At 32.7% G+C, this 26,529-nt stretch overlaps 2 protein-coding genes across 3 annotated transcripts in view; one reads left to right on the forward strand and one right to left on the reverse strand.

Annotated features, from left to right (window-relative positions):
- Window positions 1-13,722, forward strand: part of LOC111058091 (GILT-like protein 1) — a 29,749-nt gene extending 16,027 nt beyond the window's left edge. The window contains exons 2-5 of the mRNA XM_039430958.1: window positions 7,333-7,470; window positions 8,553-8,744; window positions 10,954-11,106; window positions 12,426-13,722. Of these exons, the coding sequence (XP_039286892.1) occupies window positions 7,333-7,470; window positions 8,553-8,744; window positions 10,954-11,106; window positions 12,426-12,611 (669 nt within the window). The 3' untranslated portion in view covers window positions 12,612-13,722. The remainder of the gene's footprint in view (window positions 1-7,332; window positions 7,471-8,552; window positions 8,745-10,953; window positions 11,107-12,425) is intronic.
- Window positions 13,723-16,920: 3,198 nt separating this feature from the next.
- Window positions 16,921-25,932, reverse strand: LOC111058100. Of its 2 annotated transcripts, none has more exons than XM_039430961.1 (3): window positions 25,777-25,932; window positions 23,941-24,091; window positions 16,921-20,128 (listed from the first exon to the last, which is right to left on the reverse strand). In XM_039430961.1, exon 3 carries the CDS (start codon window positions 20,112-20,114, stop codon window positions 17,037-17,039), a length of 3,078 nt encoding a protein of 1,025 aa, XP_039286895.1. In that variant the 5' UTR covers window positions 20,115-20,128; window positions 23,941-24,091; window positions 25,777-25,932; the 3' UTR covers window positions 16,921-17,036. The 2 variants fall into 2 exon arrangements, with proteins under 2 accessions (XP_039286895.1, XP_039286896.1); XM_039430962.1 differs by having other exon boundaries at window positions 23,941-24,084; window positions 25,777-25,903.
- Window positions 25,933-26,529: the final 597 nt, after the last annotated feature.

A 26,529-nucleotide genomic window follows, 5' to 3' on the forward strand; every position in this document is an offset into this window, starting at 1 on the left:
TTTATTGAACTAAGGAGAATGAATGGTCCGAGCGGCACTTCAAGATTGCTGCCTATAAATGTTACTTTTAGGAAGATTACAATCCATTGAATTGCTAGTAACACGCAACTGTCAGCCAACTATCTACTTCCTCTCCCTTTCTTCCTTCTCCTCGGTCTCTCCTTTATACCCTTCTCTTCTTCCTTATCGCATGCAATTGATGCTAAAGTTAGCGTGCGACATCAATATCAACGTAATCTGATCATCGTTCGTTTGACTTGGTCTGGTCGATCAATTACCTGTCATTCTGAAGAGTAATGCCAATTACTATACAGTACAACAAAAACTGAGTAAATATTTTGTTACAATCACAATATATCCATTCATAACTAGACATTTATGTATTTTCTTTGTAGACGAAAATAAGCGAGCTATTGGCTCAAAATATACATTTATTCTTAGTAGATTTGTTATTGAGTAAACCAATTACAGATACAGTAACCAACCCCAATAATCATTGAGTAACCAGTAAACTAATAAAACGAGTAATTGAGTATCAATTAATTTAATAAAATTTTATAATTTTCTTAATGTAACATGAATATGCAATATGAATATTCTGTGTTGAGTAAATTCTTGTAAACATTACGTTTACGGATATATATTTATATTAAACTAGCCGTAAGGCTCGCTTCGCTCGCCAAAAAACCGCTGGAAAACCGCTAATTTTGGGCGTATCTTCGACGTTATTGCAAATTCCTTCTGACACAACATTATTACACCCTAACTTAGCTTCTGTTCTAAATTTGAACATTTTCTGTTCATTTGTTCTCGATAAAGCTGAGAAAACGCTGGAAAAACGCAGATTTTGGGCGTATCTTTGGTAATTTTTCCAAATCCTTTCTTAGTGCGCCTCTAAAGGGTCAACTGAACATACCTACCAAATTTCAATGTTTTTGGTCCGGTAGATTTTTAGTTCTGTAAGTGAGTCAGTCAGTCACTGAGTGAGTGCCATTTCGCTTTTATTATATAGATTTACTTTTTTTATGACACCTTGTCAAGCAGCCTCTTGACGAATTGCTTGAGGTAGCTTATTGATTGTATAATCGGTTTTTCTATTCTATAATATTCTATAGCTTCATGATATTCTAACTATTGTAATGACTATCTTATTCTAACTATTGTAATGACTATCTTAATCTAACTAATAACTTTATGATTATCATGACTACTATACTTTTAGTTCCAAAGATATGATTTAGGCTGAATAGGTAGTTGTTTTTCATCTTCACTTCTTCTCCAATCAAGTCTTCAAACTTCAATCAGCAGGCATTCTCCAACGTCTCACAAAGGACCAACGAAATGAGATTATCTGTCAACTCTTCGTTTTCTTACTTGAGACTTGATTCTTTTGTTGCTGTCTCTCGTATTATTGCGTCTAGTTTATTTGGAATCGGTCTTTGATTTCTTCGTTTTGTTGCTGCTCGGAATTTACGTTTTGACGCGGTCGAGGCTTGAGGCGCGAAAAGATGTTGCTCGAGTGCAGAATGTTTGGAACAATCCTGTGGCTCCCTCCTGATTCAGAGTTCAACTGCCATCATCATCATCGCATTCCGCGTCCATTTGGCAGTTGAGTGCCAGTCGTTGTCCCCTGGCGAAACAAATTCGAATCTCACATTTTAACATTGGCATGGCCGTCGTTGGCGTTTTCTCAACCCGTTGCTGAAAATGCAAGGTCGCTTGTTTGGCCTCAGCGCGATTGCATTACTCTGCCAATTTCCAAACAATTTCGCCTAATCAATTGATGAGAAAAAGGTTTTATTTTTGTTGATTTGATCCAACTATGCATTTAGGAGGTATGCATGAAAAGTAGAGTAGTAGTATACTCTACTGTGATTGTAAATACGCTAACAGATGAACTGAACTTACTGTATAGTAAACTTAGAGGAAAAATAAGAATTGTATTTAATATAATAATCATCTAAAAGTTCGTTTACGGAGCAGTGAGTAAGTCTGTACGTAGCTTTAGAGAACAATAGCAGGTTCTGTAGACGTGACATCTTCTCGACTCCTGTAGATTTGTGTAGACGGTGTAGACGTGACCCCTACTGTTGAAATAAGTCTGCCCAACTTGGAATAATAATGAAGTACCTTACTGTATATCAAATGCACAGTCAATATTAATCAATGGAGGGCCCAATTAAAACTTTGATAGCATTGATTACTCCTTCAATCGTGTAAATAAAACGTTGAATGACATTAAATTGGATAGCAGTCCAACCGTTTAACCTTGTAAAAATCGTTGACAATTATTTCGAAAATAAATTATTTCAAACTGCTAGAAAAAATAAATACTTTTCTTTCGAACTATGGAAATGTTATTAGAAGAAAAATCGTATGTGTAAATGTGTATTATTCGTAACTGGACAGTTTTTCAAACATTCAGTTAGTGTAGTTTAATTCAAACATGTCACTATAGGACTTTGGTACGATATCAGTTTATATTACTCTACTAATACCAAAATCAATTTTTCTTTTACCTGGCTCCTTCCTGATGAATTGTCCCACCTTAAATCAGTTCCCACATTAACATGTCATCTGAAATACCTCAGAAGAACTTCTTTTAGAAAGAGTCTCCTCAAAGCAGTTCATATTTCATTACTATTCAAGTGTTAGAATATTTAAATATCAATACTGTAGGTTGATAATCATTTCACGACAGGTCTCTTCCACCACACTACAGGAAAACTTATTTTACTATATGTTAAGAACGATGAATGGAATTAATAATTAATTAATTACCAAAATGAATAAAACCTATTTGTTTTTTCTTGGTTTTTTATTTTACATTTTAAAAGTTATTCTTGAAGTTTAAAAATAAAGTTAAATTTTCGATAGCTTGAAGCAAATTTTCTGAAAACGAAGATCTAATATGCATTTTCGTGATTTGAGGCGGAGAAATAATTTCTATTGAGCTGTATTGATTATGATGTATAGTGGTTAGTGGACGTGAGCTTCTTTGTTGAATAAATAATGGTCTATTGTGTGCCGAGCCTTAAGGACAACCATTTGGAAACTATGATGTTGCAACTTCTGACATTTCGTCGATATTGGCCGAGAAACGTTTAACCCAAATAAAAAGAACTCTTCTATTTAAGCAAAGATTGTTGAATTTTTTTAACCTAAAACCCACTATTTTGATCATGTTAGATTTGTTCAACTCTCTTGATTACTTTTTATGAAGTGTGTGAATGCTTCGTGATACAAGAGCTGTTGCAGAAAAGGTGCACTCATCAATTATTATAGAAAAATTATCATTGTCTTGCTAATAAGGGTCTTAGAAATTCATATAATTATTATTGTTCAAAGTTATCTTATTGATTAAAGGGACTCCAGAAGTATCCATTTCTATTCAGTGCCTACCTATTAAAACTTGGGTTTTACTTTTTTTTGATGATCTGTATTTAAGTTTGCCTCTTCTTCTTGTTTATTCTTTGTCTACCTTCTCTTTGATTTGGTTTGCTTCCAGTTTTTTGTTCTCTACACAGAGATTTCAATCGTCAAAGATCTTCAAATTCCTTAAGCTTATAGTTTTGTTATATTAACATTTCATTTCAAAACCCCCTACCGGTACTGTAAAAATGTGATGTTTTTTCTAAACAAAGAAGATCTTGATGTAGCCTCACAAAAGAGTTAGCATGGTGGGATGACGTACTTGTTACACTAACTTATTGTGTGTAGATTTCTATAACATTTCAAAGATCCCTATTGCCTGTTTATGAATATTATGATTTTCTCTACAAACGATATATTGACCTGTGGGTGTTACAAAACTATTGTGTTTTATTTATGCTATGAAAATGAGACTAACTGCAGTTTTTGAATGGGAAAATGACAACGTATTCAGAAGTTGATGCAGTGGAGTGCAATCTCGAATAATGCAGGATGCTTTCCACTGTTTCCGTTTGCTAAAGAATAAATAGCGCAACCGGCAACCGGTCCAAAGCGCAAATATTCGCTTGCAGCCTGACCCGGTTCCGACCAAACTGTACTGTTCGTGTTCTGGGGTCTGCTTAGTGCAGAGCAGACAGTGCTATAGTAAGACTCACTTCAAACTGACAGCATTGGTGGAATGGGAGGCATTGCTGTTATCTATAAGGAATACTGAGAGTTGAAAGTTTAAAGAAATTTACTTCAAACTGGCAGTATTAGTGGAATGGGAAGAATAAATGTTACCTATATGGAATTCTGACAGTTGAAAGTGAATTTCACTAGTGCTAGTGCCCTCAGTTCTCAGTTCAGGTTTGAGCTGATGGTGATAACGATGACCCTAACACACACACACACACACACACACACACACACACACACACACACAACAACAACCCATGACCTTTTCTCCAACCTCAGCGGCTCAGGTAACTACGGCTCTCAGTACTAGACGGACATCTCTGTACTCACTTCCTACAAACGCGAGCAAGCGAGATGGAGACAGGAGTGAGATGGCAAACAAGTAACTGTGTATGGGAGGAATAAGTGAGGTGGAAGAGTGGATAGTTGGTGGATACGAAAGGAAAGGGAGAGAGAAAGTGAGATGATGATAATAAAGAGGTAGAGTGAGAAATGAATGGAATAGAGAGCTCAAGATATGGGGTAAAAGAGGAAGATAAATAAATGAACAAATCGATTCATGGAAAATACAGTATATTGGGAGTAGTTGGAAGAAACGATCAAGAAATGCGGTGGTGAAAGTAAGTGAAGGTGCAGTGGAAAAATATGTTTTTGAAAAGAGTGAGTATGAATGAAAGAAAATTGAATAATGGAGAATGTGGAAATAATGGAGATTTATATGAATTTAGAGGAAGATTGATGAATCCCACAATGTTTAGAGAAAAATATAGGTGAATCTAAACAGAGGTAATAAAGGAAGAGATGGGGGGGGGACAAGCTGGTTAAAATAGATAATAGTTTTGGTAGACTTGTAAAGGATGAAAAATAAAGTCAACGGTGGAGAATAAAGTAGGTACTGAAAATTTAATTCCATGTAGAAAAAGATGATAGTAGTGAACAAATTAGTTATACAACAATTATGAACATACTATGGATATACGCGAAAAATGTCGATGGATCAAGATAGGTAAATGAATGTATGATAGGATAGATCTGTAATCTTATGAAATTATATTTAGGATGATTAGATTTGATTTCTGTATTTTCTTTTCACGCGGAGGGATACAGAGAGTCGAGATATATATTCAAATAAAGGAAAATTGGTAATAAGTTGATGAAATCAATATAAAAAATTGCAACTTTCAAAATTATCTTTTAGAAATGGGGGAAATAGACCTGCCATACTCATAACAGGCTACTCATAAAATACATTTCATATTCAAAAGAAGGTGATATGAATAGTGACTGCTAATGCTAATTAGTAGCATTTTCAGGAGAAGCTTTATTTATTATTACACTGCATATTGAGCTGACTCATATTTGTAGACTTGTGCAATCTTCTAATTCTAATAGAATTTTTCATGGCGATTACTGAACTAATCAGTATATCAGTAATAATAATTGAAAATCGGTTTAAGATTATTGCTTGAGCATTTGTTTTCTGTTTTAATGAGTTCAAGACAATGCTAGAAAATGTATGCTACGTGAGTGTATTGCCACTACAGCTACACCCAACATACTCTATTACTGATTCAGTCATTCTTATTAAATTACTGATACGATTTTTATGACTGCATTTCAAACACGTTCTTCAAGTTACTTCTTGGTGCGAACACTCACAACGATAAGAAATATACATCGATTATACCTCATTATTAGTCCTATTATTCCTTCTCAGTACCTAACATATAAAATTTATGAAAACAATTCAAGAATTTCTCTGAAAATCTTTCAAATTATGAAAATAATGGTTGTGATGTATCCCATTCTTAATCCTACGTACCAGTTCCCAAAAATTGGAATATCTCTTTTTTAGTAATTCAGAGTTTTAAACCACGAGGATTTCATTAATTTTATCTGCTAAAGTTCAATTGATACGTTTTTATTTATTTATTCATTTATTAGAGCAAACAATACAATCAATAGTTGGAAAAGAAAACAGGCTATTGCCCAAAACTTCAATTCCCTAATTTTGTCTTAAGTATCCAAATATTATGTTTTTCTTGAAATTTTATTTTTATACTGTAGTTGCAAGTCTGATAATCTGAAAATATATCATCTCAGATTTTTAAATTTGCTGGCTCATTTGGTTTTCATTTTTCATGTTTTTTAAATTAATAATTAAGTTAATAATATCACAGTAATATTTATGTGATTATTATGTAATATGAATTATAATTAAATCAACTGTATTAGATCAGGATTACATTCTATATAATTCTATCAATGAGCTTACATTCTGTATAGTCTGTTATTAATGTAATCTAGTTACTGAGGTTCTTTAAATGATTCGCCCAGTACCCTTCGATTTTCTTCCTGAAAACACAAGTTTTGACACATCATATAATCATAATCACCATATTTACTGTAAATCTACTATATGCAATTACCCGTTATATTCCTTTCATTCCAGTGAAGGAAGACACAAATTAGAGCAACCATATTCGTGAAATTTATGTGATGTATTCTTCGCATTCCCGCTATGATGGAATTCATAAACTAATCTGAATAGAATTAGTAACAGTTACGGTTCCAGGCTTCCAGCATTGACATTACTGTATATTAGAAGAACTAGAGCTTTAAAAGGCATGACAGATAATCTATTTTCTGAGCAGACAATAAAGGCATAGCCTACTATGAGAGGCGTAGTCGAGGAATAAAATTCTTTTATGTTGCTGGTTTTATGTCTTATTCAATGTCGAATGGGATAACGTTGTCACTAAGAAATTATCAGCATTCCTAGTAGAAAATTCCAATTTAATTCGTCTTTCAACGAAAAAAGTTCAAACTAAGTACGGTAATAGTACTATTTATTTGAAAACGTGAACATAAATCATATCTGATTCATGAATTTGTTGTAAAAATGGATACTGTAAAATATTTTCTATTCAAGTGGATATGTAGAGGAAAATGTTTTTAATGAAGAGAGATTATGTATGGAAAGGTATAAATGTATAACATTAGTAATGGAGAGAAAAAAATGAAAATTAAAGAAATACAATTAGGATCGATTTTTTGCATATTTTTATAAACTCTTTGCTCTTCTTGTCATCTTCATTGTATGAATATATCTTCCATCCAGCAGGCTCTTGAATTTTATGGTTCTGCTACTTTGTAACGTATTGATAGTAAAAACTATTGGTGCATTTTGAGTTACTTATAAGAACGTATTTTTTATTTCAGAAAAAAGTTCCAATCACAGTTTACTACGAGTCACTCTGCCCTGACAGCATGAAGTTCTTCGTGGACCAGCTGTATCCCACTTGGACGAGTCTGTCTCAGTACATGGACCTCACACTGGTTCCGTATGGCCGAGCTAATGTAAGTTCATTCATTCCTTCCTCTCTGGTAATATTCAATAATTGTTATTAACAATACGGTAGTGTATCATGGTAGACTAGCATACTGTAGAATTGTTCAGCATGTAACAATAACCTCTTACATTCCATTTCTTGAATTCTAATTCAAATTCTATGAATGTGTTCCGTCGAATTGTAATGTTAGAAAGCCTCAATATAATTCAATCCGTTTAGATCAATGTTCCGATCATCGTCCGGAGGCTCCAACAGTCACCTCTGATACAAGTCTTATTCATTTCTAAAAATTGGAAGTGAACGCTTCAATGCATAAATCTGTTATTTCAAATAATTAATTTATGATGAATAAATTCAGGAGGTTAAATAATATATTTAGGAAGATAAATTCATGAATGCCACTATATAATATAATAAGTCCGGTTGTACAAAAGCCGGTTGCATTTTAATCCTGATTAATTGCACGAGAACCAATCAGAGAAGAGTTTTTCGAAAAATAGGCTTCTCTGATTGGTTCTCATGAAATTAATCAGGATAAACATTAACCGGCTTTTATGCAACCGGCACTTAATGAGCTATTTTCCTTGACATCATGATTTGTATTAATAAGATAGGTAGTTTTCACTAGGACTGCCCTACTACTTCTAGCTACTTACTCTGTTTTAAAATTTAAAAAATCTTTGTTTGCAATTTGTCAATATATTCATCCATCAGGTATTCAATATTTTTTTTCCATATACATTTTTGATTAATTTTTAACTCTTGAGATTAGTTACACATATTAATTATTCTTTTATCTAAATAATCATGATTTTCTCTTCAAAATCATATAAAATTTTTCAAATTAATTTCGCAATATGTTGAATTATGTGAAGAATGCTCTGATTTGTTGAATGCTGTAAAGCTGTCAGGTAATAGAAGCAATATTCAGAAAATAAAAGACTAGGACAACTTGACGTGGTTCATGCTGCAAGAGCAGCTTATTCAATATTAACAAATTAATCATGCTATAGATCTATGATCTATTTTGTTCTGTATAATTTCTCAATGAATATCAATGTATTAGGTTCCTTTGTATGATTGTTCCAGTACTCGATGGCGGAAGACGGAAGTGGGAAGTACATGTTTGAGTGCAGACATGGGGAGCATGAGTGCGAGGGAGACCGCATCCACATTTGCGCCATCAACAAAATGCCAATGCAAGATTACATGAAACTCATCAAGTGCACTATGTCAATGTCAATGACTGCCAACAATTCGTCTGCTTATCCAGGCAAACAGGTACATCACATTTGTCTGTTCTCTCGTACAGTTTTGATACAACATTTTTACAACATACATTTTTTCTGTTCTCTCATAAACCTCTTTTAATATTAAAATTCGAGCAACAAAAGCCCGAGCGAATAAAATTGGAATTATTCTTTGAGGTTTTGAATAGCCCAGAGGGAGGCAAAGAAAATGCGTAATAAAAACGATGTTATAACATTTCCAATTCAATTTTAATATTTATTAATGGAAACCAAATTAAATTGAGAACCAATTAATGGAAAGTGTTTTCATTTCAACTATCATTAACAAGTATCTATTTCGGATTTTGAACTATGAAGATATTACGGTATTTGATAAGAGAAACTCCTTCATTATCTCTTCAGCAACATATTTCAGGCCTTTTCATATTCCACAGCAAGACTGAAAACTCAACTAAACAGAGGAATTAGAAATTCAAATTATAAAGAATTGGTGATCAGCTCATTCCTCAAACTTCAAATTATCAAGGGGATCTTGATAGAGTGCATTTATATTTTTCATATTAAAAAATCTTTCAATGGACTATTAAAAAATGTTGAATAGCTAAAGCACTTACTTTGCTGGGCCGTCCACTAGAACCGTTTTCGTCCGAACTAGCATCGACCGAAAACTACGAAACGCGACCGAACTATCCCCCAACAGGTTCATACGGCCGTGCAGGCCGTCTCCAGCCGTTCAATTTTTCGATCCGAATTGATTGGATTTTTCGGCTCTATCCGGCCGAATTAACTAGTGAGGTCCGCGTTATAATGGCAGTGTGTGATTTGCAATGGTGTTGCTATCCTTGTCTATCGTTCAACAAAGCAGGTAGTGCTTTCTCTTTCATGCATTGCAATGTTGCCACATCGTTTATCAACAATGTAGAAATTCAACTAATTGACAAAATATTTAATCTTAATCATAAAAATTTATTATTACATGTTTAAAAAATATATTTTCTTGACAAATAACATATGATTAACTATTTTTAACAATAATGAACAGTTAAATTCATCCAGATATACGAGTATTAGCTGTTTGGGTGGCTAGGCTGAGATCTGGCAACCCTTTTCTCCTATCTTCCTACACTGCCATTATAACGTGGACCTCACTATAAGTCGAGCTGAGACAACAAAGTGTTCCTAACCTAAAATTGTTTCACAGTCTTGTTTGTTTTTTGAAGTTGTTCTGTTTAATCAATACCTACTATTACTCGTGATAGTGATAGTAGGTATTGGTTTAATAAAGTTGTAACTATGGGCAATGGAAATTTGGTAAGTTTGGTTCAAGAGCATGTTCCATTGTAGGATATGCCAGACAAAAGATATCATCGTTGTGATGTTCAAAGGAATCTGTGAACAAAGATTGCTCAATAATGATTAACTAATTTAGTGGATATTTATTGAAGTTGAAGGTAAGATTATTGTAATGAATAACTAATTTAATGGATATTTGTTTATTCAATTTTCAAAATCTCAATATAACTTAATCATTGTTTATGAAAAATTTTGGTGGCTATGATAGTAGTTTATTCAATAATTTTGTCAACTAAATTGACGTAAACGGTTCCAATGAACGAACATATTCGGCCGGATTAATGGCCGGCAGATTCATCCGATTTAACGGTTGAACGGATCGGTTGAATACGGTTCCAGTGGACGGTTACACTTATTAATTATTTATCAGTATGATAGAGTCTTGAATCCTAAACTCTATCTGTTTCTTTACTGGTGTCACTATCATCTGGCATCAATTAATAAATAAAGTACTCAATCAATCACTACTACGATGCTACAATACATAAAATAGCCTACAACTTATCTCTTTTCTGTATAGGGCTAATTGTAATAAAAATAGAAAGAGAAATAAAATCTCAGAACCCTTTTTGAATTATTTAATCACAACATGTTTCAACATTGATGTTTCACTTGAAAATGGCATCAATGTTGAAACATGTTGTGATTAAATAATTCAAAAGGGTACTGAGATTTTTATTTTTCTTTCTATTTTTATAAAATACAATCATTTGAAAATTTAAACTACTCATCGATCTCTTTTGGCCTACAAATATATGTTCTGATTCAAGCAGTTCTTCAAGGATTTTAGGATTGAATTACCTTGGGGGAATACATAATTATTATCAAAACATTACGATTTATTTGTTATTTCTGTCATGTGAATTAATAATTGTATGTTGTTGCAGTGCGCTGCAAGTGTTGGAATCACCGATTACTCACCAATTGAAAAGTGCGTAACTGACATGGCTGAAAGCGACAAGCTGTTTGTTGCAATGGGAAACAAAACTATGGAGTTGAAACCAAAACTGGAGAGTGTTCCTGCCATCACTTTCAAGGATGTGAGTGCATTATACAGAGTAGTCTAAATATAAGATCCAAAAACTCTTGTTGGGTTGCATTTACTAGGATTAACTATCACAAATGCTTCAAGATGATCAAGCATACTTAGCTCCCGCTGATCCGAGATTAATATTGATTCATCATTAATATTGCAACCAGAATATAAATAAATATTGTAACCAACAGTTTTCAATTTTCCAAATCTCATCTAAAATGCAGGTTTAATACTAGGATGAATGAATTCATCGTGATTAATGAATATTAGCTGTTGATCCAATTTGCTGCTATTCCACTTTGCATATTGAAAGAAACAGAAACGGATCCCAATTCCATTGTACGCTAAGAAGCCAATAAAACCTCTAAGTATCAATTGTTGTACGGTTGATCTAAACTTCAGATCACCTGACCTTTACTTTACAATACCTGTGCTTGTGCTAATTATGGATTTTTGAGTGTAAAATGAGCCAAAGTATTAGGGACTAGGGCTATCTCAGGTACAATGTGATGCTGCTGATAATTAACTGCCAATTGCGTGGAAGTCATGCATTAGGGTGAAAACATATTGGAGCAGTGAAGATAGCCTCAATTTTGAGTAGTAGACTACTACCCTAGTAGTTTGGGTCATAATATAGTGGTGCGTTATGTTTTGAATCATTTGTATTATTTTTAACATTCAAGCACCCCGGAACCCACCCACCTAAAATGTAGGTCCACTCATCTCTCATTATTGTCTGTCTCATTACCCTCACATAAGCCTAGAGCTCATTTGGGCATCGCCCTAAAAAAAGCCAGAAGCTACCTTTGCCGCTTCACTATTTTTTCACTCTCAGCCAAGCAGCAAATAGCATCTAATAAAATTTCTTCAGTGTGGGATTTATTATCCTCATTTTGAGGAGATTGAGACTATTGCATACAGAGAAAAAAATGAAAAATATTTTTGCATTCAATTTAACAATCTATTGGAATATTACAGTATTAATGCACGTTATAATTTGACTGAATCGTAGTAAGACTATTAATTTAGAATTGGAAAAATCAAGGCATAAATGCCTTCCCCTTTTTTATGCCTTGTTGAGTTTAGGGGCTAGAACTGCAGGTAACGCTCCAAGAAGCTATTCATTGAAAACGTATTCAAATTTGAAAAATTGTTGCTTGAAGGATTTTTCATAAAATAGGTTCTTATTTTAAAATCCCTAGTACATATCATGTTGATAAATCAAATCAAGCTTTTTTTGATAAATAATCTATTCATATCCTTATAAGACAGATCTGTCAGTACATGTATGATATGTAGCCTAAAACATGTGTTTTTTCTCAGGAATACAAGCCTAGCGAACAAGCCAAGTACAGATCCGACTTGAAAATGGCCGTTTGCAGCATGATCATGGGAGAGAAGCCAGAAGCATGCAAGGCAGGACCCAAAGGTTCAGCTGGAAACTTGGTGCCAGAATTTGCAGTCTATGCTTCACTTGCTGTTATTTCAACAATCTTCGCTAGAATGTAGAAGCTTAGCTGCAGTTTGTAATTATTCAGAAAGAAACTACATATTATTTTTGAAAGTTGAAGAATAATCAAATTGAAATTGTATTCTGATTACCAGGAATTTTTTCTAGTTCTGTAACCAAGAACGTTTTATAAATTCAATGGAAGTTTTTATCTTCAGGATTACCTATACAACTAAATATTGTAGTCTGTCTTGTTTTTGTTTTTCTGTATTTCTTTATCGGTGTTGAAATTCACAGCATGCAGCTATATTTCAACAATAATCTATTTGGAAATTTCTATTATATTGTTGAAAATATGTTGAATTTCTTAATTTGTAACATATGAGGTAGATATTTTATTTAGGAATGCCATGTTTACAAACTCATATTTATAAAATTAATAGGTGACATTTTTCTGTTTTTTTCTAGAAATATCAAGTTGATATATTCCAAATATTCCCCTTATCCTCTAACAACCACTTCACGCACAAGTTTATTGGAATACAATAGTTATTACACATATATCCTGAAAAATCAGGATGGTTCTTTGGCAAACGTTATGAGTCTTTCACTCTTGATGAAGAAAGTTTTTTATAATAGTATTTGATTGAGTTAAATTGGCTTTCTATACAATTTTAAATAATTATAAGATGATTCTACCATTATATTTTGAGAGGTACTATTTTTATTTAAACTTCGAAGAAATGCGGTGTCTCCAATGTCTCCATCAAGTTTTAGTATAGCTTAGATATATACGTATTATGACTTTCAATATAGATCAATAGACGTCGTGCTACATGTTTAATCAATTAGTCATTTATCAGTTTCTTGCAATACATTCCAGCTTTTAAAATAACTCAATTATTAATAGATGCAAAAATCGTTATTATCTTGTTTGCATTATCATTTTATTCTGGATAGAAGTGAAGTCTATAATTTCGTTTAGTCTGCTTATAGATAATAAGTATTAAGAAGATGATTGTGCTACGTTTCTTTATTTTATTTCTAATAGAACCAATGAAAACTGTTCTCATGTACTTAAAAGTCTTCTAGATGTTAATCTTGAATCACATTATTTGTAAAATTTAGTCGGAAAGTATGATTTTATTGTTAATAAATTTTTTATTAAAATTTGTTAATCCATTCAATTCTAAAAATATCGCCTTTTAAAATAACTCATTTGCTGTAATGATCATGATCGTGACTGAAGATACGAGTATCAATAGTTTAGGCGTGGTAACTTTCATATGGAACTCTCTTCTAGGAACCGCATCTATGCTTTAAGCACAATCGACAATACATAACTCATATTCACATTATTGGTAAGGGCTACTCGTATTTATGTGAAAGTTGAAAAATCAAAGTACCCTTTTACAACTTTATTATATCTCACAACATATCATTTCAAGTGACTAAAATAAAGTTGAAAAAGGTTACTTTGATTTTTTTAATTTTTACATAACGCATATTATATACTGAAATTTATATAATTCACTCGTCATGTTGAAGCTTTAAAAGCGTCTAAAAAAATAAAAGTAGAATTTTATGACTTGTTCATAAAGTAATTTATTTATACTCTTTGCTTACTTGGAAAGCAAAATAATTGGAAAAAATTCTATTTGAACAATACTCTTCAACTTGCTGGTTCACTAGCTTGACTTATTTTCAAAATTTGAAAGCTATTACATTTACGTTATGTAAAAAGTTTAAAATTGAAGAATGACATTGTAGTCCAGTCAAATGGTCGTTTTTCAGGAAACAGCCCCGAAAGAATTTTTCTCGACGGTTCTACATGTGTTTTGGGGCGCTGAATACGAATCTGAAATTTGCTGACACGCCAGAGGGCGGCTTCACCCCCAAAACCCCCCAAAATTTCGGACTTTTTTCAATTTTCCCATTTTATCTCGTGAACCTTGAGTTTCTCAAGCAAAATCATTCTTGACAAAATTGAAGAGAATAAGATTTCCAATATATTGAGTGGTCGCGCAGGATTTTAACATTTTCGGTTCCGGAGCTACGAATTTTCAAAAAAAGGGTATTTTTTAAGGGGTTTTCAAAATTATGCAAACCTACCACTTACTTCTACCCTATACAACATGGACATTTTTCTAGTATAGATAAAAAACCACACATCACGTGGAAGAACAATTCATAATGAACAGGATTCCTTGAGAATTTTCAAATTTAGTAGTGGGGGGAGGGGGTTATACCCAAAAATAGAAAATTATGTCCTACAGCCAAAATACAATTTTTTCATTATAATACCTTTTCAAGGCCTTCCTAACAAAAAATGAATACTCCGGCTGAAATCATCTCACACGGGCTATTTTCTATGAGAATCACCCGTTAGAAACATTTAATTTCAGTATTTCCTAGTGGGGGTACGTCATAAGGATAAGTCAAGGATCAAAACTTCAAACACTTATAAATTTGACAGAATGATCAGATCTCCTCGTACTACAGCTCATTCTTCTCAGCTCGTCAAGGCGGTTCAAAATCATGTATCATCATGAAATTTGATGAAAAAAATCCACTTTTAGTGTATTTTAGCCCCTATTTAAATGAAAATTATCATTTTTTTCAATCAGCTGTAACTTTTGAACGGTACTGGAATCAGGAAAACGATTCATGGGAGCGGAAAGAAGAGAAAATTCTCTTCAACCTTGACTACTTTTTCGATTTTTTATCTGAAGTGTTTCACAAGATACGCAACTTTGAATATGCGAAAAAATTTTGATACGTTAATCATTTCCAAAGTCTCGTATATTCAAAGTCGCGTATCTTGTGAAACACTTCAGATAAAAAATCGAAAAAGTAGTCAAGGTTGTAGAGAATTTTCTCCTCTTTCCGCTCCCATGAATCGTTTTCCTGATTTCAGTACCGTTCAAAAGTTACAGCTGATTGAAAAAATGATAATTTTCATTTTCTCATTTTTTCTGCGATTTTACTGTTATTCTCAAGAGTCTCTAAAACGAGCAAGATACATGATAGAAACTTGCGATTGGTCTCAAATGAGAGAGAATTACATGTCCTATGAGCTACGTTGCCTTAAACCCATCGTGCATGAATGTTTATTATCGAAAAACTGTCGAGACTGTGAAAATGAGGAAAATATCACAAATTTCTTGATTTTTTGAATCAAACGTATCTTACATATCTGGAATGTCTTTTTGTTCATTTACAAATTTTGTAATAGATTATGACCGTTATACTGATTTATGATAATCAGTTGGTACAAAAGAATTGTTCATGCTGTCTCAGCCATGACTATCACTCCAAAGCCGAGGACACACCTGTCATACAGCGTTCCGATCCTACTCATGTCCGACATTAGTGTTGATGATGGTAGGACAGATCATATGACGGACATTGTCATCCGTGATCGTATCGGAGTGGGATCGGAACACTTTATGACAGGTATGTAAATATACTTGATCTGTATTATAATTGATTTTGGTAAGCTGCCTTGGTACCTACACTGGTGATATTGATGAGAGCTTGCACCTGTACTTGTATTCTAATAATACATTATTTTAATAACTTTGTATTCTATCACTACTCTGGTAATGGTTTCGATTCTCAGTGAACATTTATTGTATCAATCTCAACCACGCACACAATCATGTCAACATGTAATTGACTGAGTATCACAGATAAACATATTGGAATATTAAGTTTGTGCAAAGGCTGAAAAAATACGTTTTTACAAAGTTTTACGATTTGAGAAAATTATTCGATTTACTAAAAATGACCAAAAATAACTTTTAGTCGAATTATTTTTGGTAAATTGAATAACTTTTTCAAGAGTTGATATTTTCCGAAAATTTTTGATTAATTCTATCAACAAATTTCATGAATTTATCTCTTACCGAATATGAAATGAACTGTCCCAAAAATATAAACTTTAGGCGATCATATCTCAAAAATTAATTATCGGGTAAAAAATGTTTTCCTGAAAAAAGGGTTTAATTTTGATTGCTTGATAGTTTACAAACCAAAAACCTTTGTAAAATATCACCAATAAAACGTTTTTCCAGCCCTTTGCACAGCCTTAAGAATTGAAATTGTCACGACCACTAATTCATACAAAAAACGAGTAACCAATTCCATTGATTCGTTATCAATCCCCAATGAACTCTAACTTCTGTACCAAAGTACATATTGTTTAGTTACAAAAAGGTGGTGTGGTAATTTCAAATTGTTAATCCAATATGATCATCTTACAAAATATCACCCTCATTACTATGCAAAATGTTTAGAAACATTGGTTTTTTATAATGAAAGGAAACTTGTTCTGACATCACCATGATAAATTTATTTCAACTTCAACAATAATAATTAGTAAACAATAGAAAAATAAATATATATAGATCAAATTTGTAAAAAGTGAGAAAATATTATTTTTAAATTCATAAATGCCATTGCTTGAGCGAATGAATAGATTATTATAGGGACATTTTTGGATCATCAGTATCGCACCTGTTGATTTTGTGAAGTGGCGGAAGTGAGCGACTTTTGACTTCCATGAACTGCTTCCGGTAGTCGGCATACGAAGTCGGCTGTTTGGAAAGTTTCTGCGAAAGAGCGAGAAGTGAAGAGATGGAAGTGTCGTCGCCATCATCTTCTTGTGAGCCCAAACTCAGCAGCTTCTGTTTGTAAATTTCGCCGAAATCTTCATCCTTGATGTCAACTGCGCCTACTTCGTAAGCGGGTGACGCCCGGTCTTCTCCCGTCGTGTCTATCCGCCCTTCGGCTACCACCACTTCTTCGAATCCTCGGAACACATCCATTGCTTGATTGTTGGTTGTTTGATTTGTTTCTTGCTCCCTGTCAATCTTTTGCTCCTCACCTTTGAGATTCTTGTCATCCGCCGAATTATCACCCTCCAAATGTTTCAAAAGATCGGTGCCTTCTTCAAACATTTTCTCTTGTCCTTGGTTATTGTTTGGGATTATCTGATTGTCAGCATTAGCGTGGCCATCATTATCTTGTGGAATGCTAGTAGCTGGAGACTCTAAATTGTTATTTTCTGAAGCATCCGCTTCTAAATTTGAGTTTCCATCCTCTTTATTTTCATTCGGTTCGATCTTCTCAGAGTCGGTTAGTTGAAAATTGATCTCTTTATAAAGGTCACTAAATCTCATATTATTTTTGACCGTTTGGTCAGCACACTCATCACTGTATATTTGATCAAATTTTAGTGAAACAAAAGACATACTATCAATGCAGTCGGAGTTTAAAATTGTCAGATTGTTAAAATTCTCATTATTGTTGATCACATCAGAATTAGTTGTAGGTGATTTTTCTTTTTCATTTGTTGAATTTGGTTTTTTAAAATGAATTTCAATTGATGGCTCCTGTGTTTCTTTGCCTGGAACATCTGCATCTGGTAGTTTCTTTTTGACTTCTTTCAGCTCATTCAATCCCTGCTGTAAAGTTTTCACACCATTTTGCCATTTTTCAAGAATTGCGCTTTTCTTGAATGTTACAGCTACTTTGCTCTGGGTAGATACAGATTCCTCCTCTTTCTCCAAGTTTTCAAATTTCTTGATAAGATCGGAAACTCGTGTGACTTTATAAGTCTCATCACCACTATCAGCTGGAACTCGTTTCTCAGGGTGTTCTCTTTTTGGGCTATTTTTAGGTACAAGTTTACTGACAGGGATAGGTTGAAGAATACCTTTTGAAGTTTTCTTGATAAACATTTTGCCTTTGATTTTTTTCGAAATGCTTCTCTTAAGGGATGTTGTAGTTATGCGGTCTGTAGCTGGTGTTCCCCAATCACTTTTACGTAGAGAGTCCAAGTTTCTGTTCTTCCTGATTTTTCTTGGTGTTGAATGAGAGCCTAGCTTATAAATTAGCATTTCAGACATGAGTTCTCCATCTTTTAATCGTTTCGGTGTCTTCAGCATAATAGGAGTGCGAGCAGTTGGAGTAGTTTTCTTAGTACCTTTTATTGCCACAGATAGAACATTTCCTTGCTGATGTTCTTGATCCAAATTAACATCAATGGTTTTACTTGTACTCGGTACAACTTGATAAGAAGTCAGGAAATTATTATCGTTTGAGTCTTTTTTAGGTAGAGTATCATGACATTTCCTTTCATTACTCAGACAGTCATCCAAGTCTGCAGACGGTTGCAGAGCATCTGGAGCTAAATTCATATCTATTCTCTTGGTAACAAAAGGAAAGTCTATCACGTTTTCTACTAATCCAAGCTCTTTGGCAACATGTGTTATTAGACGATCTTCGATGTGCTCTGGTAATATTTTCTCATCCATTGGCAGTATATTATTTGTATCTCCACAAGTTGTTGCTCCCACAAAATCATCCAACTTCAAATAACTACAATTTTGTAATTCATTTTTTTCCAAACAATTATTGGACTTTATGTTCTTGCTTTCTTCAATGACAATTGGACCCGCCTCCATTTTTGGAGTAGAACTCTGTTGAGTGTCACACAGCTTATTGGCCAAACCTTTATTGTTTTGCGTTTTATCTGATATTTTTTGTTGTTTTTTCTGGTTGGTAACTTGTTCAACAACTTTATCATGCTCAGTATTCACTTTGTCTAATATTCCATTCGTATCGCTAGCATTCTTTTTATCATTTGGGTATTTGCCATTCTTACCTCTCACAGTTTTTTTATCTGATGGACTGTGATCTTTAGAAGACGAACATCTTGGAGATTTATTCTGCTGTACTTTCTCAAAGCTATTTCTTTTGTTTGTTTTCTCTTTCTTGTGGTCATTAGCTTCCAGTTTATTTGGTGATTTTGGAATCCGACTTGCTTTTGGCCGTCCTTTATCCTCTTGCAGATTGACCGAAACATCCACGCTCGAAGACTCATCCAAACTAGGGCTATTCTCTTTATTTGACGAGGCTGGAGCTTGGTTGATTTTCAAAGAAGAAGCACCCAAAAAGTTGTCATCATCAACATTTTTAATGTTCACCATACCAGCAGACCATCTTGATTTATTGCCAGTCTCAGGCTTAGCTCTAACATCAGCAACATCATAGGATTTCCTCGATACAGGCTTATTATCAGGCTTAAGACTGTTTCTTGAAGGTGTTGACGTTTTTTCTATACACTTGGTTTGAGAGGTCTTCCCATTGAGTTTAAATCCTGCCCCTGAATTTCGTGGAGATGTAGATTTTTCTCGCTTGGTTTCATCTTCGAGACTTGCTCTCTGTTTTAAAGAAGAAGGTGACTTACTCTTGGACCGAGATGGCTGTTGTTCTCCAGATTTTTGTCTTACAAATTTTTTATTCTTGGTATATTTCTTCTTTAGACGATCATAATCTTCAGCAGTGACTTTCAAAACATAGGGTTCTTCACCCAAATGTGTTTGATTGGATCCGTTCGCTGTTGAATTTTGGGCATCGGCTTCTTTTGAACCATTCGATTTCCTCTTCATTGACGACTTGTATTTTTGGAACGTTTGTGGAGAAATTACAACATCGAAGTCCTCTCTTTTGGTTGTCAAATTATTTTGTGCCCTGCTATTCGGTTCTGCTTCCATTTTGGAGATATTACCTGAAATCAAATCAAAATGTAATAAGTAGTTCATGCTTATGCATTAACAAATTAATATGTTCAAGTTTTATCAAAGAAGCAAAATGAGGCAGCTGTCATTATTAAATTTACATAGATCATTACTTTTTAATACAGATAAATATTTCATCAGCCACTAGTCCCTTGGAATAGGTGTATGCAGATTTATCTCTTGAAATGTATTAAGACAAATGAATTTGTTACTCTATAATTGAAAATTCACAAATATATTTGTTATATATTCACAAACATATTTATTAATAAAAACAATATAAAATCTTAAAGTTATTAAAATGTTTTAATAAAAGGGTATACACGTTTTTATATTGTTTTTATTAATTTGAATAAAGTAGCCCATATAAGTGAAGTGATTTTATATTCATCTATATTTTTAAAACATATGTCTGCCCTAACATGAGAAATTACTCAACTCACTAAACAACACATAAAAAGATAAAACAATCAGGGCTGCATTTATGAACGATGCTGAGACCAAAACTTATGTAAAAATTCAAACACCCCGCTCAAATAGATTAATTAGAATAGCGGAGTCATCACTCAGGCCACCGAATCGGACTTTTGAACTGGTGAGCTGAGAGAGTGATGACCGCGTAGAGACTGAACTAACGGGCCAACGTTTCGAGGTGCGCTAGAAGAAGGTTGTGTAAGAGAATTGGTTTTTGGAATGTGATTCAAGTGTTAGTATGCACAGGAGAGAGAGTATATATGTTATTATAATGGGATTTGTAAATAGAGAGTGCTTGAATTAGTAAAGTTGTGTATTTATTTCATAATCATCTTATAAAGTAGCAGGGCCCAGGACCTTAAAAACCTGGTTGTGGCAGTGCTACTGGAAAGCACTGTCATGCTCGCCACGCACGCCGTACGGTACTTATCTTGGCAGACTTTCCGAGCAACCTGACAATGCAATTCTAGTACTCTACTAGTATGGTTATATTGAAAGACTAATGGATTGGCAGGTATAATGTACAACACACATAAAAAGGGAAAAATAAAAACAAATGCTTTAAATTATTGTAAATTTATCCGGCGCCTCAACCAAATATGTAGCCTAATATTGAAAAAACTAATAGATTGGTAGGTTTAATAGACAAAAACAATATAAAAAGAAAAATAATAACAAATTTTATTTTAACCTTTGATGCTGATTGAAACCGACAAAATGATAGTTATAAAATTATTAAAAATTACAGTTGTTAACAACTTAAACTAATTATTATTGATATTAATTAATTGATTTTTTGAAATAATTAAGAGTTTACAAAACATAATTTTATATAATATGGGCTACTTGGTAGGCTATTGTCTGTGGTCGCTTCTTTTCTTACAAGATCCCAATCCTGAAAATAAAGTTATTTATGGTTTAAACTGCCCGGACTGAGACAGTCAGTCATAATATTGACAGATCCCTTCAGGTGATTAATACCTCAAACAATCGCTTGTTAACGACAATCAGATATGGGTCCCTGAGATAAAATTCAAAAAGTATTTATTTGATTCCAATCAAGATCTTGATTTGCAGACCATAAGCCAACTCACTATAGTTTGTATGAAGGTATCAGTTCATGATCAAGTGATGAATGAAACATTGTATTGACTCAAATATGTTTGATATGTATTGATATATTTTGGCTGCTCATTTATAATATTTGTATTAATATTAGTTTCAGTGGTGATATTCAACTGCATAATGTCTTATTTTGCTGTGTTGAATAAAGAAAATATTCGATTATATTCTAAATGAACGTTATAAATCACACGTTCATAACTTAGGCCTACACATTGGAAAATGCCAGCATTTAACCATTCAAAGAAAACTAGCTTACATTCAACGTTCTTACACACAAAAACTACGGTACTGTATAAACAAGAAGTACGATTGAAAGTCAACATCATATAAGAATATAATACATAACAGAATATAAGCAAATACGTCTCGTTCCTCTTTAATTTTCTTTATCAATCTTACAATCTTCTTTACTCTATTTGAATTTGATTAAATCAAAATATGGAGATGAAAACATTCACGTGGAGCAATAATTGGCCTATTAAAAAATAAAACATGGATCAATGTCATGTATAACAGTATCTACTTTTGTGCTAAGTACTAACAAATTCTGACTAAGATAAGTTATAGTAATATAGACAATGTACAGCATCGTAAAAAAATATCCTTTAAGTATCAATTTTTATTAATAATAATGAGAATAACCAGTCGTGTTGAATTAACAAGTAACATGTGCGAATGAGTACCTTACAATATTGGTAATTCATAAATTGATAATACTTGAAATACTTTCACCCTCATACATTATGTAGTTCAACTAGGCTCGGTTGCACAAAAACCTGTAAAAATCTGAGATGATTTTTTTTCAAAAAACCTTCTCTGAATAGTTCCCAAATCTTTAATCAAGATGTAAATTTAACAGACTTTTGTGCAACCAAGTCTTCAATACTTCTAATTAATTAAAATAATAACGTAGCTACTCTGTATGTTACACTGTACCGTATTACAGATAAAAAGTATAAGATAGAAGCATATAAGAGTATAAAAGTAATCTAAGTAGGCTATAGTTGTCTTATGTGATACGGTATCCGGTGCAACACGTACCGTACACTGTGTCTAATAAGAAGGTGACTTGCATCATCAAAACGAAGAATTATTCAAATGATAAAGATGAAAAAATTAAGTTTAAATTAATAAAGAGGGAGATATATTTAAATCCATAAGAATTTCTCATTCAACTTACTCATGAAATCATTTTCAGTCACTTTTGATTTTTGGAAAATAATTTAAAATCATTCTTGATGAAGAACAAATAATCATACTTCTCTTGAATACTTGAATCAATCAATTATTTCGTAATTAATCGAATACTAATAAAGGATGAATATAGTAAGTTACTTCCTGATCCATATTCACATCAGAATAATAAAATTGAAAAAAATGCATAACATATTTTCGGAAACAAAGTTCAAATACAGTAATTTGTTAATATGCCTATTAATAGTAGGCAAGAGTTTCTATATCGGGACCAATCTTTGGATGTATTAGTAATTTTCTGACTCGACGAAGTTCAGCAAAGACAACATTTTATGAATATAGGCTACTTATCCAAGTTCCAGTTGGGAGTAATAAGAAAGCATGCTATGGCTAATTTTTATAAAAAAAAAACATTTAAATATTTATAGAGGTTCTTATTGTTATTTGTTAGCTTATCAATCATGTAGTAGAAAGAGGAAAAATCTATGTGAATTTTAGTCTAAATTAAATCATGGTTTCTAGGTTTCATAATGCTTATATATTTATGTGCATTTCACCTTTACCTACTGTTATAATGTGACGGGTATAATTATATGAATCTAATGTTTTATTGAAGCAATTATTAATTTGGTGGTATTGGCGTTATAGAAGTACATTGAAAAAGTTCACCTATTATTCTTCTTGAGCTGAAGATAATAATATAAAACATTTAAAAGAATGTGGATTATTCTGCTTAGAGTGGGTTAGGCCTATCGTAATAAAACTACTAGTTTTTAAAGACGATTCAAGATCTTGAATAGGGTTTTTTCAGAGGGGAACATATAAATTTAATATAAAAATGGATAAGTCTATTAGTAAAAAAATAGAGTTTTTGACATCAAAAAGCATTGGGATTAATAATTACAGTCTGAGATCAGCAGTTGATAGGTACCACAGATAATAATTCAAATTATAAATCAATAGCCGCATGAAAAGTAATAATGAGAAAAAATGTACCCTAGCTACTTACGATTTCTAAGATGATGTTTTTCAAAAGAAATTCATTCAAAGCAAATATTGCATTGTTGCTCGTGTAAGTAGACTGTTTAGTTAATCCTTATTTCTCCAAGACTTCTTATAGTTTTATGTGTGGCACCAGGATCACAAAGAAATTCTGAAAACTGACAATAATCAGGTGTGAGTAAATTGTTGATAGAGCCCTTCACCTTTATAAAAGGTTGTAATTTAGAAAACAGATTCTAAATTAATTAATCCGTTAATTTCTATCTAGGATAACTTGTCAATATGCTTCCATATACGGTAATTCAGTCTTCAATGTACGTTAGGCACCTTTTTGAAGCACCTGAATTGATAAAAAATATATTCTATGAACATGCGTTGTAAACACAAGCTTTGAACAATTGATACAATGTTTCATCAACAAAATATAGCCTATATGTTTAAAATGATAAGAAGTTCAATGAGACGTTTACGTTTTCACAAAAATGCATACGGTAGGTGGTTTGTTTTTGCTGCTAGAATAGCAGCACAAAGAATTGAATATACCGTACAGAAGTCATAGAATATAATATAGAAGTCACATAAAAAATGTATTTATTGTACCGTACTGACTGAATCTTACAATAATAAATACTATTATTTATTTATTTGAAAATATACATATTTGACGGCACCAGGAACTAAATCCCATTATTATATCCCTCATAACGCACATTGAGAACTCTATGAATTATTGGACAGAAATTTTAATGAATACGAGAGAAGCTCGAATAAGATCATGATGGTGAATTTACCAAGTACTGTACGATCGATGGCATATAATTTTTGAATACCTATAAAAATCTTAGATTGGATTGACTTTCAGACTTTCATCAAGATGTACGGTACTGTCTAGTCTACTTGCATAAGAATGCAAATTTAAAACATCTTCTTTCTACAAATAGTTACTTATATTGATATAATCTGAGATGATACCGCATTTCATGCAAAATATTCATAGAAAATCCAGCAATAGTTATTTAACTTTGACTTCTAAGCTAATTATTTCCAAAATAAATGAAATTTCTCCAAAAACTTTAATAACTAGTAGGTAACTGATGAATTGGAATCATTTAATTATATTTTCTGTAAAACTATAATTCATAACCAACTAATCTATTAAAACACACCATTTTTACAGAAAAATATTTAAAAAAGAAAAGTATGCGTACCGTATTGAAAATGACGATCTAAATAATAAGTACAGTATTGAGTAAGTTTCTGAATGCACAGATCATGAACGTGCATGACATCTAAATGATTTTATTTTCGAATAAAATGGCAGGTCTGTTTCTTAAATATAGGTGAATGAGGGTAGGCCTAGGCTATATATGCTACTGAACAACTGCACAGTATAATCTCAATATGATGCTGGATGTATTCGAATTTTATTTCAAATTTATTGATTACGGTAACGTAATCAAGTACCTACCAAGGTTTCTAGGTGGATGTCGATAAATAATGAACTAATACTCCATTTAGGGTCTACTTCTATTTATTCAAAACTACCATCACTTTTGATTCTAATCCTCAAACTGATCCTCCTTGCCCAGGCACAAACTTATATGGATGATACAGCAGAAAAATAAAAACCAATTTATTCACTCATATCATTGAAGATTCTATAATAATAATTTTCATTAGAAGTACCTAGGATGCTACGACATGAAAATTTTACTTTCTAGAAATAAGACTACATAGATCTTTGTGTTATATTGTAGTACTTAGTGTTTACTGGATTTAATATTCTTTCTTCGAGTTCTATTGTATGAGAAAAGTTTCGAGTTTGATATTTGAAATAACTTACCTCGAGAAATGATTTTCCTCACAAGTTTGATTTTATAGTCTCGCATCAGCGCTGAAGACTCAATAACTGACAAATCAAAGTGAGCGTCTTGATGGAACAGAGTGCAACTCGCTCGGAGATAACCAGCTACAGTATCGTACCTTGATAAAAATAATCTTCAATTATTTGTATACCAGTTGCTTCTGATAGTGCTGTGCTTCTTGTTGCCAATGTTGGACTTGCGCGTTCATTTTTCAACTTTTGTGAAATAATAATAAAAAATAATGGCACTATCCTATGCAGTAAACCGATACCGTATCACTAATTTTATGGTACTAAGATTTTTTCTCATTTTCACTCGATTGATTGATCATTGTACTCATTACCGTATTTATATATTCCCATATTCATATAACTTAACATATTTATATTCTTAATTTTACAAAAACACATCATTAAAATTCTATATAATTTGATTATACATATAATAATTTTATTGTGTGCTGATCATATAGTAGCCTAAGTTTATGGAGTAGGTAAGAATTATTAAACTTCTTTTATGACTTTAATAGGGATGAAGATTTCCGAAACCTAAGGTGTAGGATCAAAATGCTTTTTCTCCAATGTAAAGTGATGGATGTGCACAATTAATTGTCTAAAAATTGACATTTTTATCTATTACATTACATTTTTGTACCGTACAAATACTTGACAGGCAAAATTGTTCATATTTTGATGAATACGCATTTATTATTGATCTGAATATAAGATTGT

The sequence above is a fragment of the Nilaparvata lugens genome, chromosome 6, assembly GCF_014356525.2.
Source record: "Nilaparvata lugens isolate BPH chromosome 6, ASM1435652v1, whole genome shotgun sequence".
Taxonomy (NCBI): domain Eukaryota; kingdom Metazoa; phylum Arthropoda; class Insecta; order Hemiptera; family Delphacidae; genus Nilaparvata; species Nilaparvata lugens.